Source organism: Nelusetta ayraudi, unplaced genomic scaffold (assembly GCF_046127955.1).
Source record: "Nelusetta ayraudi isolate G7.1 ecotype Tasmania unplaced genomic scaffold, CSIRO-AGI_Nayr_v1 ptg000100l, whole genome shotgun sequence".
Taxonomy (NCBI): domain Eukaryota; kingdom Metazoa; phylum Chordata; class Actinopteri; order Tetraodontiformes; family Monacanthidae; genus Nelusetta; species Nelusetta ayraudi.
The window spans coordinates 63,290-79,144 of NW_027466150.1; the positions used below are offsets into that span (position 1 = coordinate 63,290).

Sequence of the window (15,855 nt, forward strand, 5' to 3'; positions counted from 1 at the left end):
AAACTGTCAAGTGCAAAGCAACAGGAGCACTGCAGAAACAGGCAAAAAAAAAAATCACATTCAATCATCAAATCCCCCCCCCCAAAGAATATGCATTCTCATCAGACATTTTTTTTAATGTTGTGACAAAAAACTAACGCAGCACTTTGCAGCAGAGGACAAATCGGTGAGTCATTCGGGCACAGATGGGAACAAAAGTTGAACAATCACAGAAGATTTATGGATGTGTGTGGGCTGAAAAGGAAGCCTTTGTGCTGCTGCTCTCTCACCTCCGCAAGGTGTGCCAACAGGGCGATGCTCTGAACCGTCTTCCCCAGGCCCATCTCGTCTGCCAGGATCCCATTGATTCCCTGCAGCCAGGGGAAAAAACACCAGAGAGATAAATCACGCATTGTGTTTATATTTAAAGGCTCTTAAAGAAGCGGGAGGAACTGTGTGTGTGTGTGTGTGTGTGTGTGTGTGTGTGTGTGGGGGGGGGGGGGGGGGGGGGGAGAGTGTTTGCTCCACATTCTCACTCAGCTTCACCTGTTCGTAAAGGTTGGCCAGCCAGTTCATGCCCTTCAGCTGGTAGCCCTTGAGCTTGCCGTTGAAGATGGTGGGCTGGGGGATCTCCTCTCCAGCGTGGATGGACGGGTTGGCGAGGCTGTAGCTCTCTCCGAAGCCGGAGCTGGCGCCCAACGACGACGAGCCAGAGGCCGCGTGCAGCGACGCGCTGCGGCTGTCTTTCGCCTCCTCGTCAAACATCAGCGTCTGAGGACAGGGACGAGGGGGAGTAGAGGGGGGGGGGGTCGTTAGAGCAGAGCAGAGCGGTCGTCTGAAGATACGCGTGTAGGTTTTTTACCTTGTGCTGATGAATGTGGTAGGCTTCTTTGGCATTCCGTAAGGCCTGCGACTTGTAGTATTCACTGTCTGAAACATTAGATACGACGCACACATTTGTAAATCAGCGGCAGTAGTGAATCCAGCACAGACAAAATGAAATGAAATCAGATGGGTCATACCATAGTCCTCCTGCCCCGCGTTGACCATCACACCTCCTCCGATGTCTATCTGCCTCTGCGCCGAGTTGTCCTCCAGCTTCCTCAGTATCTCCTCCTGAGCAGGGTCCCCCTCCACGCCGGCGATATTGGCTTTGCCGCTCATGAAGTGGGCGTACAGCTCCGTCTGGGTGATGAGGAAGTTCAGCTTGCGCTGCTGACGTTTTGCCTGCGGCGGGGACAAGTGACAAATACATTTTTCACGAACTCAAAAAGCCCACTTGCGGAAATATTTAACGTGTTTTGCAAGAAAAACATCAGAGTAAGCCGACGACTTTCGGTCCACCCACTTCTCTCATCTCCTCGTCCAGCTTCCGCTGCTCCAGCGCCTCCTTCTCCGCCCTCTTCCTGTGCTCCTTCTCCACTTTGTCATACTTCTTCCAGTAGAGCATCATCTCCTTGGTGAGGCGGCGAGCCCGCGGTAACGTTTCCTTGCAGTTCTTCTGGGCCTGGATGGCTGCACGGCGAACCTCCCTCATGCACTGATGGGCCAACTGGAGAGAGAAAAAAAACAACAAGGTTGAATTAATGATGTGTTCTTTCCGCTTGCCCCTTGAAGAATTTTAACAGAACAGCGGCGTGAAACATTTTACCTTTTTGGAATTGGTCAGCACTAAGTTCTTTGCAGAGGTCTTCTGCTTGAAAGTCTGCAGAACAAACAAAATCAGAATCAACATTTACCAGCAGATTCCCAGCAGGTATTTCTCACCGTTCTTCACCGGCTTCAGGGTTACCAACCTTGGGGACTTCCTTTTTAGCGATGGTGAGCCAGACCTTGCGACGCCGCGCGTTGAGCTGCTCAATGGTGAGATGTTTCTTCTTCACCATGGGCAGCGGACCGTCGTGCGAGAACTTTGCAAAGATCTTGGTGGCATAAAGACGCCTATCATCAAGCGACTCGCCCTCTCCCCGTTTCTTCTTTTTCTTCACCTTTTTCAGTTTGGCTTTAAAAACAACAGCAGGGATTGTTAAAATCTGATCTGCCATCGCAGACGTTTGCTGTGCAACACTGGCGCAATAACAAGGACAGATTCCAGAGATTGCTTTTGTTGTTACCCTTGAATTTCTTTTCATCTTTGATTTTCTTCTTCTTTGGGCCCAGTAGATGGCGATGTTGCTCATAGAAGGGGTCGTGAGTAGAGAGGAGCCCAGTGCTGTAGTACTGGTATTGGTGAAGCTGCGAGGAAAATAAAAGAGGGCAAAGGAATACAGTTAGATTATTCTATGCTATGTGTTAACTATAATTGTTTTGGCGGTGTATAATCACATAAGAGATACTTTTAGCGTGACTACGACGTGTAATCATCACATGTGCGTGGGTTTGTACCTCCCGATCGAGGTGGAATTTGCTCTGATGCTGCCTGGTGAAGCGATGCAACCTGAGCATGTTGTGGAGCTCCTCCCGAGACAAAGTGAAGTCGGAGTCATCGGAGTCTGTGTCTGAGTCTGTCGTGTCATCACTCAACAGGATACCCTGCAGTGGGACAGTAAGGGTAAGAAGGTAAGGGTAGCATGTCTAGGAAGCAGGTAAACAAAGCACAACTCATAAGATATTCGGTGAGTATTTTCTTTTTTTTTTTCAACAAAATGCACAAATGATTTGCGCTAATACAGAAACCTTCATTTGACTACCTTGAGCCACTTTCTGTTCTTCTTCAGCTTGGAAAAATTGTAGAGGCAAGCTTTGTCTGCCTTTGGCTCTATAAACAACAATAAAATAAAACAGGGAAAATTAATTTGCACAATCAGCTTCATGAGACCACAGACGACGCGTGTGTGATGCAAACAGAAAAAGCTAAATGTCACTGAACCTGACCGTCACTTACCTTTACCCTGCAGCAATACTCCATTGTAGGGTTTCGAATCTACCAGCCCGTCCTCTTGGTCACATGGCTCAGTCTTCACAGTCAAAGCTGTGTGCTGAGAGGGAGGGTCCAGTGACAGCCCCGTCCCCAGGGCAGCGTCGCTGTCATCGCTGTCATCACTAGAACATCACAAGTGTGTTGATGTTTAGGAGAGGTTTCACAGCACTCTACATTTTAAAGGTCCCATATAAGACCCTCAACCCTTTTTTTCTTTTTTTTTTAAATCTAGTACTCAACCAGAGCAGCGACTTAATAATAATGATCAGAAAAAAAAACTTTTAAACATCTACAGAAAGCAGCTGCTAATTCCGGGCTACACCTCCTGAAAACAATCCTATAATATGTTCAGGGACAACCCATTATGAAAAGCTACAAAGTGAATTTGCTGGATTACCTGGTTATGTCTCCATTGAAGATGTCTGCTGTCTGGCGCAGGAAGCCATCTAACCTCAAGGACCTTTCTAATCGCTGCAGGTACAGAGGCTTGGCCAGGGCAGAGCTCCCCGATGCTCCGACTTCGAGCCGGCCAACCTGCCCTGACGCCATGCAGCATAGACACCTTTGCCCAAAAGGGGCAGTGACTATTTGCTATGGAGAGAGGAAGCAAGGGGGCAGAAAGATGACGATAAGCAGACAGCTAGCCATCAAATTAGGATCTGACCGTGGGATGAGAATGTGAATTCACTCGGTAACTTGTGTCTGGTAACTTGAATTGATGTGCTCAGATCCATATTTACATTTGTCACTTTGAAATATAATTAATTACATTTCAGGAAATCATAAAAACACTTTCAAAACCAATGCCTTTCTTTCCTGTTTAGTTGCACTTCATGCCACTCATTAGAACCAGAAGTACTATGGTTTACATTAACTGGAGTATGTATGTGAATATTCTCAGGAGCTAAGTTCCTACGTGTTTCAACAGCGCCAATTACACACATTTTTAATTGCTTCCTTTGTCTTAAGCCTTAAATCCTCCAGTGACTTGACTTGCAACAAAGTAATATACATCATTGTATATGGATAGCAATAGACAAAAACTAAAAAGTTTACTACATCTAAAATTCAACGTTTTATTCATTTTTCTATAATAGCAATGCAAAATTAAAATTCACAGTGATTACATGTCAATTTGCCTACGACAAACAGAATTGTTCATTACTTAAAAAAAAAAAAAAAAGTTCCATCAAGGCATAAAGTTCCATCAATATTTGTGAAGCAAAAGAAGTGTATCCAGCACATCAGTGGAATGATTTGTAAGCAATATTTTACAGTGAAGATAACTTGGACAGATAACACGGTTCTGTTTATAACTAAATTGTGTTTGACAACCATCAGCCTGTAGTCCTCTGTAATTACAGCTAATTATATTTCCACACTGCGAAAAGTCATTGCTTTAAGGACGCAACTACAAACTGTGCCAACGGCGATGTCATGACGTTATAATAACAAAAAAAAATGTTTTCTTTAAAGGCTAATGCCGAGAAGCGTTTACATATTAGTTGTGTTTTGATTTGACAGCTAACAAGCTAAAGCTAACGCTATGCACTGCTAACCTTGTGTTGGTGCGCCCGTTTACAGCAGTGCTGCTAACGCCTGTTAGCCGCTTAGCCGTTAGCGCCACTGTCATTGCTTCAGTTGCCGTGCCACTCTTAGTGCAGGGTCAAGGTACCGCTCGGTATGTACACAGCTAGCTAACGGGTTTCAATAAACCGCAGAAAATCGTCAGTCAGTGCTACTTGGTTGCCGCGCTCCACACTTAGCCGTTAATAAGATGAGACTGCGTGCTTCCTACTTCGGCTAAAGCAGCTTTTCGCCGTAAACGTTAGATTAGCGTGCTCTCACGTTAAGACATTTTGACACAGGCGTCCTCCCTGCATTAATATGAAGTATTCAAAACGGTTCTGTCTCTTTAAGGCCACCACCTCCCTGCCTAAACAATGTATTAAGATATGATATTGGCTTATTAGCAATTGTTTAGACGGGCTAGTGGCGGCGAGGCGACAGTTAGGCCCTCCGCCCGCGCCTCATGTACCCTCGGTGAGGACACGAGCGGGGGACTCGGGTTGCCTGGCGAGCGAATGATCCCCATGTTTTAATTCTTTCTCCCTCCCGGCCATCTTCCCCTCATTGCTCCTTCGCCATAACAACCACTATGGAGACTCTCACCTCGGCCCCGTGTCCCCCTATCCGTCTCTCTATCCGCTGCTGCCGACTCTCGGTTCTCTGACTCCAAAATGGCGGTTTGAGGCGCCGAGTGAGTCTGTGAGCTTTGAGTCGGCAGCAACAGCAGAGAGGCGGCCACTTTCTCTTACTGAGAGTGCACAGACACGACGCCATGGCGAGGGTACAGCAAGGAGCAGGCACGTTAATCAAACGCAGATCCGGGAACGCTCCCTATTCCGTGTCTCTTTGGAAATGTCTCTGACCCAGGATCCAGTCAGTAAATTTATTTAACGCAGTGGGTCAGGAGCTACTTTTTATGTCATTTAAAGTCCGAAACGAATAAATAATTGGAAACGCGTCGATTTTTGCTCTGATGTCGATTGATAGTGTCTGGTCACTGCGAAGACTATCGAGCTACGTCTTACGTCATCAGAAGGAAACTCCTTGACAGGCGAAGAAGTCGATATCACTATAATAAACAGTTTTTAAAAATACATTTGTGAATATTTTTTTTATATGTAACTTTTGTCCATAGCGTAACTAAATTCAACATTTTAGTTAGTGTTTACCAGGTCAGAGATCATTGACAATGATAACTCAAAGTGACGTCAGTGAATTGAACTTTATTAAGCTAGTTCTTCCACACATTCAAGTTCTACATTACATCTTAAGATGAGTGCATTGTGAACCTAATAGAAATTGTTTTTAGTATTGATATTGTTCTAGCTCAGGGTAAAATAAATAAATAAAAACAACCACATTGCTTCATTCATACTGAAAACCTTTAATGCAGTAAGCATCTAATACAGTTAGTCCACAGACAGTGTAGTTTTATCTTAATCCAGGTTTCAGATAATTTACGAGCCTAATAGTGAGTAGGTGAATAGGTTAGGCACATTCAACATGGTTTATACCCCAACCAAGATTTTTAATTGACCGCATTGTCGTGTTATGAGCCATAATATTGGTACACAAACATTATCTTCCTTTTAAAAATCTGGTTGAAGCAGCATCCAGCAGTAGGCACGACCAGCAGGCATCAGGTAAAGGTCTCTATCCAGTCGGACCGGGTTGGCCGTTTGAGTGGTGCAGTCCGACTACATGATGGTGGGCTCACCTCTTATCCCACTGAAATAAGGCATAAAGCTGTTCATAGCCAGCTGGCCTTCTCCTGCTCAAATTTCTCTGGATCAATGAAAGGCTTGTCGATGGACTTGATCATCAGTTCGCCGCAGTACACGCATTCGGATGCAATGATGTCATCAATGTCTGACTTTATCTGCTCTCGACTTGTGCCCGCACTGCCCTTTTCCAAGCTCGCAGTGTCTCCGTCATCCTTGGGCGTTGAGCGGTGGCGTGACTTAGAGGTTTGTGCGGTCGCCGCCAGCTTTTTCTGCAGGTCCTCCAGACGAGTCTGTTTAAAGGTTGTCAGGTGAGGAGTGACTTCCTGGGAAACCAAAGAAATACATACATGAATACATATGACTGGCATATACACAAAAACTGGAGTTTGGTTAATGAAGAAGCAGTACGGAACCACCCTTTACCTGCAACAGGCAGTCATAGTGGAACATGTGTCCGCACAGAAACAAGTAGAAGGGCCTGTTGAGCAGTGGGAAGTCACAAGCGGCACACTTTTCCTGGGAATCCACAATGCCATATTTGTTCCTCATTTCCTGGATGTCTTCTCGGATGCGCTTAGCGCTCTCTGTGGCCTCCTCCATTTCCTGCTTCAGCTCCTCGATGTGCTGATTGTACTCCTCAAGAGAGCTGCAGATCGCCTCCTGAGAAACCAGCGTAAACAAAGGATTGTGTTTAGTATAAAGCATTTTGCTACTCATAATTTCTGCTAATTTTGCATGCCTCCTTTAATATGACAAACAGTTAAGTTCACCCAATCAGTTTTCAAGTTTTGCTTGCCTTTCTAGGGGCTTTTTATCAGATAGAAACAAGAGATAGATCCATAAATCATCTTCAACACATGACAAACCTTGAAATGGTCAATGGTCACAAAGTCGGGAAAGAAGGGCAGGATGTCCTCGATCTTCAGCAGGTCACAGCTGGACAGGCAGTTCATGGCTTTCTTCACATCCTTCTCCTCCTGCACCACGTGTCGGGCGATCTTCAACCAGAGCTTCTTCCTGAGCTCCTCGTCATCCTCGGGTAGGTCTGCACACGACTTGGCCAAGTCAACGTCCACCTGGGGGCCACAAGTGAATTACACGTTAGTAGGTTTGTCCGGAGTAAGAATCCATACAATATTTCGGCAAAACTTGTGCGTATGAATATTTGATTTTTTTGTGCCTCAGCCTCCCTCACTCTTGCATCACCTACTTGTAAAGCAAGATCCACCGCCTCCTCATACAGCTCCATAATCCTGTAAACCAAGACGCACGCCTGGAGGTAGCCATGCTCTGCACACAGCCTGAGGGCGTATTTCAGGTCATAGTGGATCTCCGAGGCGTGCGTGCCCGCCTGCTTCAGGTACAGCAACAAGGAGTCTGGCTTGTACTTGGCGTATAGTGACAGCAGGTAGTTGTGTATGGCCTCCTCCGTCACCATCAGCTCGTACACGCAGAACTCGATGTAGCGGATGGTCTCGTCGATCTGCTGCCCGCTGCCCATCTGGCTGTAGTTCATGAGAGCCGGGATGAGCTTCTTCGGGTCGAGGCGCTTGCCCATCTGGATCCACGCGTCCACCACCTTCTTGGGGATGTGCTGCATAAGCACAGGTGAGAACTTGTAGAACAGCTTCTGGTCGCAGTGCTTGGAGAGCACCTCCAGGGCGGCGCTGTAGTCGTCATGCTGGCAGTAGTGGGAGATGACACGCTCGTAGTCCTGCATGATGACCGAGAAGTAAACCATGTCGTCCACGTTGCCGTGGCTGGCGAGCAGGTCGTAGATGGTGCTGCGGTTGTTGAACAGGCACTCTTTGTGCTTGGGGTTGCTGAGGAACTGGCGGAACTCCTCGCGGGTCTCCTGGCAGATGATGGTGTTGCCGTCGCTCTCCAGCTGGCCCAGTCGGTTCAGGTAGAGCTCGGCCAGCCAGGTGACCAGCAAGGTGATCTGCGTTCTTTCATTCGACTTCAGGTTGTTTAGCTTTTTCAGCAGGAACTCCTTCAGCGCTTCCTCCTGCTTAGCTTCGATGAACTTGAGCGCAATCTCCTCAAAGTAGTTCTGCGTCAGCGCGTAGCACTTGGCGCTTTCAAGGTAGCGCTTGTTTTTGAAGCAGTGCTCCGCCTCCTTGGCCAGCACCATGTCCATGCACTCCGGCCGGTCTCTGCAGTACTCTTTGGCCAAGTCAAACTTGTTCATGCTCATGTACATCTGCCAGACGTCCCGGGATTCTCGCTGGACGTGGTACCGGAACACCGTCCGCTCCGTGTAGATCCACACCAGCCCACCCACCGGGTCCTTGATCATCCTCTGCAGGGTGCCAAATTTGTCTGGGAACACATCCTCGTGAACCACTTCCCCGTTTAAGGTGCAGATGGCCTTAACTCGGTCCCGGAGCAGCAGCAAGAAGTGGAACTGGGTCAGCACAATGGAGATGGGCTTGTTGGCACTGATGTCGATGTCAGGTGTGTACTCCCATACCTGGTCGCAAACGAGAAATGAGAAGATAAAAATAAAAAGAAGATTAAGAGGGTGAGGGTGAGGTGGTTTATAAAGTTCACAGAGGAGAAAAACAGGCTATAATAAGCAGAGTTTGACCAGCAAAAAACATCACAAAAGATCCCACACGCTTACCTGCACATCACTTAACAACGAGTCGGGTCTGACAAAGTCCAGCTGACCGTACAGAACTCCGTTCCCCATCATCCAGGCGAACGCCTTGGGGGTATTGCGAAGCTTCGACGTGTAGAAGGTGATCTCGCTGTAGCCCATGTTGGCAGGGAACTCCTGGAAACTGGGCAGCAGGTCCTGGTTCTGGCTGAAGATGGTGCTGAAGCCCTGCTGCTCAGAGCCCTCGGCCAACTTCCCCACAAACTGGAAGAGGCGCTTGCGAGTGGTGGCGATGATGTAGTACTTGTTCTCCAGGCCCCGCTCCACCTCCAGGCAGCAGACGGGCGCAGGCGCCCCATCCTCCTCCAGGGAGTGGACCTGTCGATTAGGGACAAAATGTGAGGGATGTTACTGTTTATTGAAGACTTTGCCCTGCAGAGGGAGAAATGAAATCACTGAGAAAGCATTTTATAATCCAGGTAACCCTTCTGAAATTTCATATCAGGGGAAATTGCATGCAGTGCACTGTTACTTTACCTTTTTTTAACTACAGTAATTAGTTAAATTTAAATTAAATTTTAAATTTTAAATTAGTTAATTAATTGATCACTTATGAAACAAAGTAGTTATTAATAATTAGATTACTTTTTAATGAGTAATCAGTAATCAGTAGTTGGATTACTTTTATGGAGTAATCCCAACAACACTGGCTGTAATGTAATTTTATGGTGACTATATATTCAAATGTAAAAGTAAAAAATAAAAGGACGAGATCAGCAGTGCAGTGATGTCACCAAGTACTGGTGAAAGACCTTGAAGCAACCAAGAAATGGTTGCAGTGACACAGGTGTACACACGGCCTGACCTGTCTGAAGAACTGGTCAGGATTGGTGTTGAACAGGCTGCCCTCCGTCGCCGAGATCTCGGCTTCAAAGATGATGCCCTGGCTGGTGCCGACCAGGATGGGTCCCGTGTTGGTCTCGTTGCCCAGCAGCTTGTTCCAGCCCACGCTCTCGATGAGGTGGCCCCTCCAGCGGGACAGGCTGCGCACTTTCTGCGTGTTTCTGTTGAGGTACAGACACTCGCTGGTGGTCAGGCTGATGAGCAGATGAGAGCCTGCAGGGGGAGGGAGAGAGAGAGGGAGAGACATGACGGAGGACATGGCTTCTGTTGTTGTTATGAGTCAAGGCGAGAGTTTCTGCCAGAACACAGGGTGAGAGAGGAAACATAATGACAGTGTGTGTTACTGTTAATCTGAAAATAATATAAATTGCTGATATGAGAAAAATGTACAACAGCAAACAGTTGACTTTTCTCAATTCTGATGAGTTTATTGGCAGGATAAGGACGACATACAGTTCATGGCTGCAATCAGGATTTCTTTGGACGCCAACCTGCCTGCCAGACGCAACTATTCACACACACCAATTGTAGTGTTATCAGGAGTCATTACCATACTATCTGGCCAAAGGATATCTGGAGAAACTGAGAATAAACATGTAGATTTTCCAATGTGTACCACACCAATTAAAATATTTTGTCAGCCATTCTCTCACATAGTGAGAATTTATTTTATCTTTTTATTTTAAAATGTAAATTTTGTACAATATGGAGCTTTAAAATTGAGCACGGGACAAATTGGAGATAAGTATCATCATCACCATAAACTATTTTTCTGTAGCTGTAATTTTACCTCTTAGTATTATGAATGAAATATTTTGTTTGTTTGTTTTAATGTGACTTCAATCAAGAGAGGATGAATATGCATAACAGATTTTCTCACCAGTGGGATCCAGGAAGAGTTTGTGCACTTTGCTTTCATCTTTCCTTCCCAGTTCAATCTGATTGGGTTGGTCTGGCTTGGCCAAGTCGATCCTGTAAATCAAACAGACATTGCAGACATTGGTTTGAGCAACACAACAACCAATGAGTGACAATCACGACGATCCCAAAATGACAACATTTACATGCCTCAGTATCGTGTCCTTCCCCAGACTCATGCAGAGCTGGTTGTTGCAGACCGCCAGGTGGTTTATCTTCTCGGGGGGCGTGAAGTCGATCCTTTGCTTGTTGAAAATCGGCTTCTCTTCCTCAAGTCTCACGTTCACGAAGCCTGCCAGGTGAGGCATAATAATAATAATTAAAAAAAAAAATAAAAAAAAATAAATCTCTGAGAGCATCTCCAGAGAATGGGGCGACCTACCTGAGTGTGTGAGTCCGATGTTGGCAGTCGGTAGGCGGCCGTGCTGCTGGCCGCTTTTCCGGGTGTTTTGCGAGTCCTCGTACTCGTCCAGAATTGAAGCCATGGTTGATATTTCCACGAATTTCAGATGTCTAACCAGCCACTGACCCAACTTTAAGGCAGTTGGCAAGACCGCGCGAATGAAAAACACAGCACTAAGACGACATGACTTGACAGCTAGCTTAGTTAGCTATCACAATGCCCACCGTTATGCATTTTCTTCAGTGCATTCGCCCAAACTGAGACGCAGGACATGAAATTTTATTTATCAAAAAATATCAGGCGGCGAATATCAGAAAGGGACGATAATTTGTCTTAATACGCATTCTATAACGGCTACCTTCAATTCCGAGTGCACAACACAGGAAGGAGACCACGGAGAATCAGGTGACGAACCATGTGATCACGAGATAGGCAAGCGCTTTATTTTGGCACTAGAGGGCGCAGTTGTACCAAAGGTCAGAGATACAGACGTCAGTTGGACGTGCCGAGATTTTAGTGTCACATGAAAATCACGACATATAAACACTTTTTATTTGTCACTGAAAGCTTTGCATGGTCTTTCTATCATAGTCCCATAGCTATTCTCGTGAATCGACTCGTCTTGACAGTTTGTGCTTCCAGTTCCATCACTTATCTTTGCTTTGTTACTGGCATCCTGCAGTGACGTATGTATGACTGATCTTTTTGTTTTCTTTTCACATTTGATGCACGTGATGCAATGGTCACGTTTTCTTCTGTCCCTCTGTTATTACCATCATCACTGGTCAGCTGTCGTAGTCACGGTGGTGGCATTTGTAATAATAATAATAATAATAATAATAATAATAATAATAATAATAATAATAATAATAATAATAATAACAATAATAATAATAATAACAATAATGACAATTATTATTATTATTATTATTATTATTATTATTATTATTATTTCCACTGTCGCGTTTCTTTTTGTGTTCCTCCTGCTGGAGTCCCCGTGGCTCCTGTGTTTTGGGGGGCGTGTCTATGTTAATTGGCACCTGAACGAGTGCGTGCCACCCCGCCCTCAGAGAACATCCTCCTTCCCCACACTATCGACTCTTCAGTCACACTCAGACAGACACCGCACTCCTACATGTCAGAGAGACCTAAGGGACACTTTTAAGAGGAGAGTCCGAATCCCTCGAGTTCTCCGCTCGACTCGACATGCCACCGCAGATGGATTACTTCTACCACGAGTCCCGAGTTCCCTCCGGTTGTGGGCTGACCCGGGAGGACGAGCTGGACCCCGACGTGATCAGCTGTATGCTGGTCGGCGACGGAGCCGTCGGCAAGACGAGCATGATCGTCAGCTACACCTCCAACGGATACCCGGCAGAGTACCAGCAGACCGGCTTTGACGTCTTCTCAGGTCAGTCACAAGGACTTCAGCCCTTATTTTCCCTCTACATTCGTAAATGTGTCTTATATTTTTTCCGTACAGATTTTAGTTGCTTGAATACAAACATTTTACAACAGATTTTTCAGATCATTTTATCATAGATGTCAGTGGTGTAGCCTCACGTGCTTAATTACCCTAAAAAGCTTAGGTATCTTTGTTAGCCCTCTGTTTACTGTCTACCTCAAAATATGCTTGATCTTACCTGTCTGCAAAATTTCACTTTAAAAAAGTTTGATTGTATTCTTCAGACGTTTGGAAGAAGGACAGGAATATATTATTTATTTATAATAGTGTTTTCACTAGCCTGGGAGATACATTTTTACCCCTGGTTGACGTCACAACGGGCTCATTTCCAGAAGTGTCTTGCTCTTAAACTTGAGTATAAAAATTATGTTTTCTGTTGCAGGTCAGGTCCAAGTAGAGGGCTCACCGGTCAAGGTTCAGCTTCTGGACACTGCAGGACAGGTAAGATTCTAATAATTATATCTCATAAACAACATCTACTATTTTGTGTTGAGTAAGTTTTTTCCAGCAGAATATTAATTCAAATCTACTACGGTGATGTTATACGGCACAAAACTTGAAGTGTCACGAGATGAATTATGGCTCATCCTTGCTTCATCCAATACGCGACTAAGTAGCGATCCTCTATCCTCGCTGTTAGTGGGTGATATTTTCCCCCTGACAAAGTGACACAGCTTTTTCCACTTCCACAACTCCACACCAACTGTTCCCTCTTCTCCTTTCTGTCCTGCTTAGGAGGAGTTCGACGGATTCAGGGCTCTGTCCTACGCTCACACGGACGTCTTCCTCCTGTGCTTCAGCATGGTCAACCCCACCTCCTTCCACAACATCACCAAGAAGTGGGTCTCGGACATCCGCGCCCACAACCCGTCCTCTCCCATCGTCCTGGTGGGCACCCAGTCGGACCTCCTCCTGGACGTCAACGTCCTCATCAACCTGGACCGCTCCAACGTCAAGCCTGTGCTGAGCTCCCGGGCCCGCAGCATGGCGGAGAAGATCCGGGCGGCCGACTACGTGGAGTGCTCGTCGCTCACGCAGAAGAACTTGAAGGAGGCGTTCGACGCTGCCATCTTTGCGGCCATCAAGGGCAAGGCGCGCAAGAGCAAGAAGAGGAGGTCCTCCGAGAGGCGTGCCAAGGCGTTCTCCCGGTGCAGCTGGAAAAAGTTCTTCTGCTTCATCTGAGCCCTCGGACTGAATGTTAACCCAATGGGTTGTTGACGGACTCTCTATTTATTTGAAATTCCTCCTCTTTTATTATTTCCCCTCTCGCGCTCACTATTTGATTCCGTGTCGTTCGAGAACGCCGAACTGGAATGCGAGCACACAGGAAGCCAATTGAATCTTCCATTACATCTCGGACGTTGAGTTTTCCAAATTCACGGCCGGCTATGTCTTCAGAAACGTCCTTTGAAGTCGCTGAACTTCGCTAAAATCTTAGCTTGACAAGTTTTAAATTCAGTATTTCTTGCCCCTTATGTGAACACCAAACCAAAGCTACGCATCATGCATCACATCCGCCACTTATTCTGTGTCGCTGATGGGCTTTTTGCCTTTTTTTCCTACTAGTATCCGTTGGAAAAGGACCTCTGAGCTAAACTGAACGCTCTGAAAGTGCCCTGTCAGAAAGGGTCACTGGATCACCTTGAGGCAGGGCTCTGCAGACGGCGTTGTTTACACTACAATCAAGTGTTTTACGTACCAGAGGGAGGGGAAATAAAAAATAAACGTTACCCGTTTTTAGGGTAAGCACATATTCTGGTGAACGTGGTCGGGACAGATCGTCATGCAAATGTCTCATCGATCTGCTTGGCTGCCCTCCACTGCAGTTCAAGGCAGACAAACAAAAAGCAGCGGAGAAATGGGCGTTAGCCCCGTTGCGCTCTCGTTGTCCCATGACACAAGCCCATTCGTATGCAGCCGCTGCTAGTTCAGCCCGCAAGTGCGAAGCGTCGCATTCTTACTTGCGTGTGAAAGCTCCCCCGGCTGGTTTGTCCTGATACTGGCTGCAGCAGTAGGCAGGCGAAGCCCATCGTTCAACCTTGTTTGTGTTGAGTTGCACCGTTTCTGTTGGTGAAAAACGCAACGCAACACGCATCTCGACTCTGACAAGTCGTGCAGGAACTTGTCTTTTTTTTTTCATCTTTTTCTTTTTAAAAAAAAAGAGAGAAATCCTGCTCTTCTGAAGGTGAAAGGTCACACGGGAGTGGTGACCAGCGGTAATCCACGGCCCCGCCGCCCCCTCCCCTCCGCCCTTCCTCTGAGCCTCTCATCAATCTGCAACTGTGAAGGAAAGCACTGCAGGAGCCTTAACTTCCTCCACCCTGCAGATCCCTCCCGCCGCCTTCATTAACATTTGCCACGGCTTTTGTCTCGTCTCGCGTGCTCAATACGCTCCTTATCTCCTCTGGCGGCCCCAGCGCGGGAAGAGTTAAAGAGGACGTGAAGCTGTTTGAGGCAGGGGTGCAAGGGGAATACACTCTGTGTGCCAAAAGTCTAATTTCTGTGATGCGAGTGCGAGATTTTTCTCTCCAGTGTGACACTGTCTTATTGCCTTATGCATATGAGCGTGTGCATAAAAAGTGAGCCGAGCCCGGGTGAGACTTTTGTGTGCTTCTTGTGGAAGTCGACTTTTGAGAACAGGTCATGTTGACTTGTATAAATTGGAAGATTACATGGATCTTTTTTTTTTGAAGTGTCAAATGTACTCGGCAAAAATTTTGTATCACTGTTTATTTTGTCTCTCTACTATATATTTTTTTAATCTTTTGTAGGGGTGATGTGATGCAAATAAATGAAGTGCAAAATGTATGATGCCTGTGTCATGCGTGGAGCTGTGGTTTTTGGAAGTGATTGTGTGTTTCAATTCACACGAGGCAGAGAGCTTTCTTTTCAATTAAAAGGAAGAGTTTTTAAAGGTGCAGCCATGAGGAAAAAAAAAAAAAGCACCCGCTGAGGATTGGAGGCTTATTCTCCATGGGGAGTGTGAATAATCTCACTCCCCAATTCAGGTATTTTTCCTCAGCCCGCGTCTCCGTCCAAAGATATGATAAGTAACCTCTGCCCTCCAGCCGTGCTCTGGGCTGACCAATTCTAATGCAATCCACATGGCTGCTGGTGGGCTCTGGCAGCACCATGCTGTGACTGATTGCTGTGTCTGAGTGAGACTCCACTTTTTTCCCAGAAAGTGGAGGACACGCAGGGGAAGAGGATTCAATGGCGAATGATTGAATCAAATCCACTGATTGACGGAAAACAGTGGCAGAGCTTTTCTTTCAAAGTCCAGCAGGCCACCTTTGCACCGTTGATTCTGCCCAACAAACTAATGTCTCTGAAGAAAAGTGTATTTAGCCCTCTGTCTTCTGCTACTTTTTT

The 15,855-nt window shown here is 46.3% G+C and overlaps 3 protein-coding genes across 4 annotated transcripts in view; 1 reads left to right on the plus strand and 2 right to left on the minus strand.

Annotated features, from left to right (window-relative positions):
* Positions 1 to 5,257, minus strand: part of ino80 (INO80 complex ATPase subunit) — a 32,381-nt gene extending 27,124 nt beyond the window's left edge. Inside the window, exons 1-13 of one of the 2 annotated variants that reach the window (XM_076048321.1) lie at positions 5,072 to 5,257; positions 3,297 to 3,490; positions 2,864 to 3,021; positions 2,670 to 2,737; positions 2,365 to 2,511; positions 2,094 to 2,214; positions 1,776 to 1,981; positions 1,631 to 1,684; positions 1,328 to 1,531; positions 1,002 to 1,206; positions 842 to 909; positions 526 to 750; positions 270 to 350 (exon numbers count right to left, since the gene is read on the minus strand). In XM_076048321.1, the coding sequence (XP_075904436.1) occupies positions 270 to 350; positions 526 to 750; positions 842 to 909; positions 1,002 to 1,206; positions 1,328 to 1,531; positions 1,631 to 1,684; positions 1,776 to 1,981; positions 2,094 to 2,214; positions 2,365 to 2,511; positions 2,670 to 2,737; positions 2,864 to 3,021; positions 3,297 to 3,490; positions 5,072 to 5,242 (1,902 nt within the window). In that variant the 5' untranslated portion in view covers positions 5,243 to 5,257. Of the gene's footprint in view, positions 1 to 269; positions 351 to 525; positions 751 to 841; positions 910 to 1,001; positions 1,207 to 1,327; positions 1,532 to 1,630; positions 1,685 to 1,775; positions 1,982 to 2,093; positions 2,215 to 2,364; positions 2,512 to 2,669; positions 2,738 to 2,863; positions 3,022 to 3,296; positions 3,491 to 4,458; positions 4,983 to 5,071 lie in introns of those variants that run through there. The other variant, XM_076048322.1, reaches the window with a different exon arrangement.
* Positions 5,258 to 5,975: 718 nt separating this feature from the next.
* Positions 5,976 to 11,432, minus strand: vps18 (VPS18 core subunit of CORVET and HOPS complexes). Its single transcript, XM_076048343.1, has 9 exons — positions 10,998 to 11,432; positions 10,766 to 10,907; positions 10,578 to 10,669; positions 9,660 to 9,910; positions 8,819 to 9,172; positions 7,403 to 8,665; positions 7,059 to 7,268; positions 6,616 to 6,852; positions 5,976 to 6,515 (listed from the first exon to the last, which is right to left on the minus strand). The coding sequence occupies exons 1-9, from the start codon at positions 11,098 to 11,100 to the stop codon at positions 6,219 to 6,221; spliced, it is 2,949 nt and encodes a 982-aa protein (XP_075904458.1). The 5' UTR covers positions 11,101 to 11,432; the 3' UTR covers positions 5,976 to 6,218.
* Positions 11,433 to 12,113: 681 nt separating this feature from the next.
* rhov (ras homolog family member V) lies at positions 12,114 to 15,291 on the plus strand. Its single transcript, XM_076048398.1, has 3 exons — positions 12,114 to 12,429; positions 12,866 to 12,924; positions 13,219 to 15,291. The coding sequence occupies exons 1-3, from the start codon at positions 12,225 to 12,227 to the stop codon at positions 13,663 to 13,665; spliced, it is 711 nt and encodes a 236-aa protein (XP_075904513.1). The 5' UTR covers positions 12,114 to 12,224; the 3' UTR covers positions 13,666 to 15,291.
* Positions 15,292 to 15,855: the final 564 nt, after the last annotated feature.

What these genes read in the sequence shown, in the direction of transcription:
- vps18 (XM_076048343.1), bottom strand. Translation starts at nt 11,100, where the DNA reads ATGGCTTCAATTCTGGACGAGTACGAGGACTCGCAAAACACCCGGAAA. An exon ending in CATCGGACTCACACACTCAG is followed by an intron (nt 10,908 to 10,997) that starts GTAGGTCGCCCC and finishes CTCACCTGGCAG; the next exon opens with GCTTCGTGAACGTGAGACTT. An exon ending in ACTCTTCCTGGATCCCACTG is followed by an intron (nt 9,911 to 10,577) that starts GTGAGAAAATCT and finishes CTCCCCCTGCAG; the next exon opens with GCTCTCATCTGCTCATCAGC.
- rhov (XM_076048398.1), top strand. Translation starts at nt 12,225, where the DNA reads ATGCCACCGCAGATGGATTACTTCTACCACGAGTCCCGAGTTCCCTCC. An exon ending in CGGCTTTGACGTCTTCTCAG is followed by an intron (nt 12,430 to 12,865) that starts GTCAGTCACAAG and finishes TTTCTGTTGCAG; the next exon opens with GTCAGGTCCAAGTAGAGGGC. An exon ending in TTCTGGACACTGCAGGACAG is followed by an intron (nt 12,925 to 13,218) that starts GTAAGATTCTAA and finishes TGTCCTGCTTAG; the next exon opens with GAGGAGTTCGACGGATTCAG.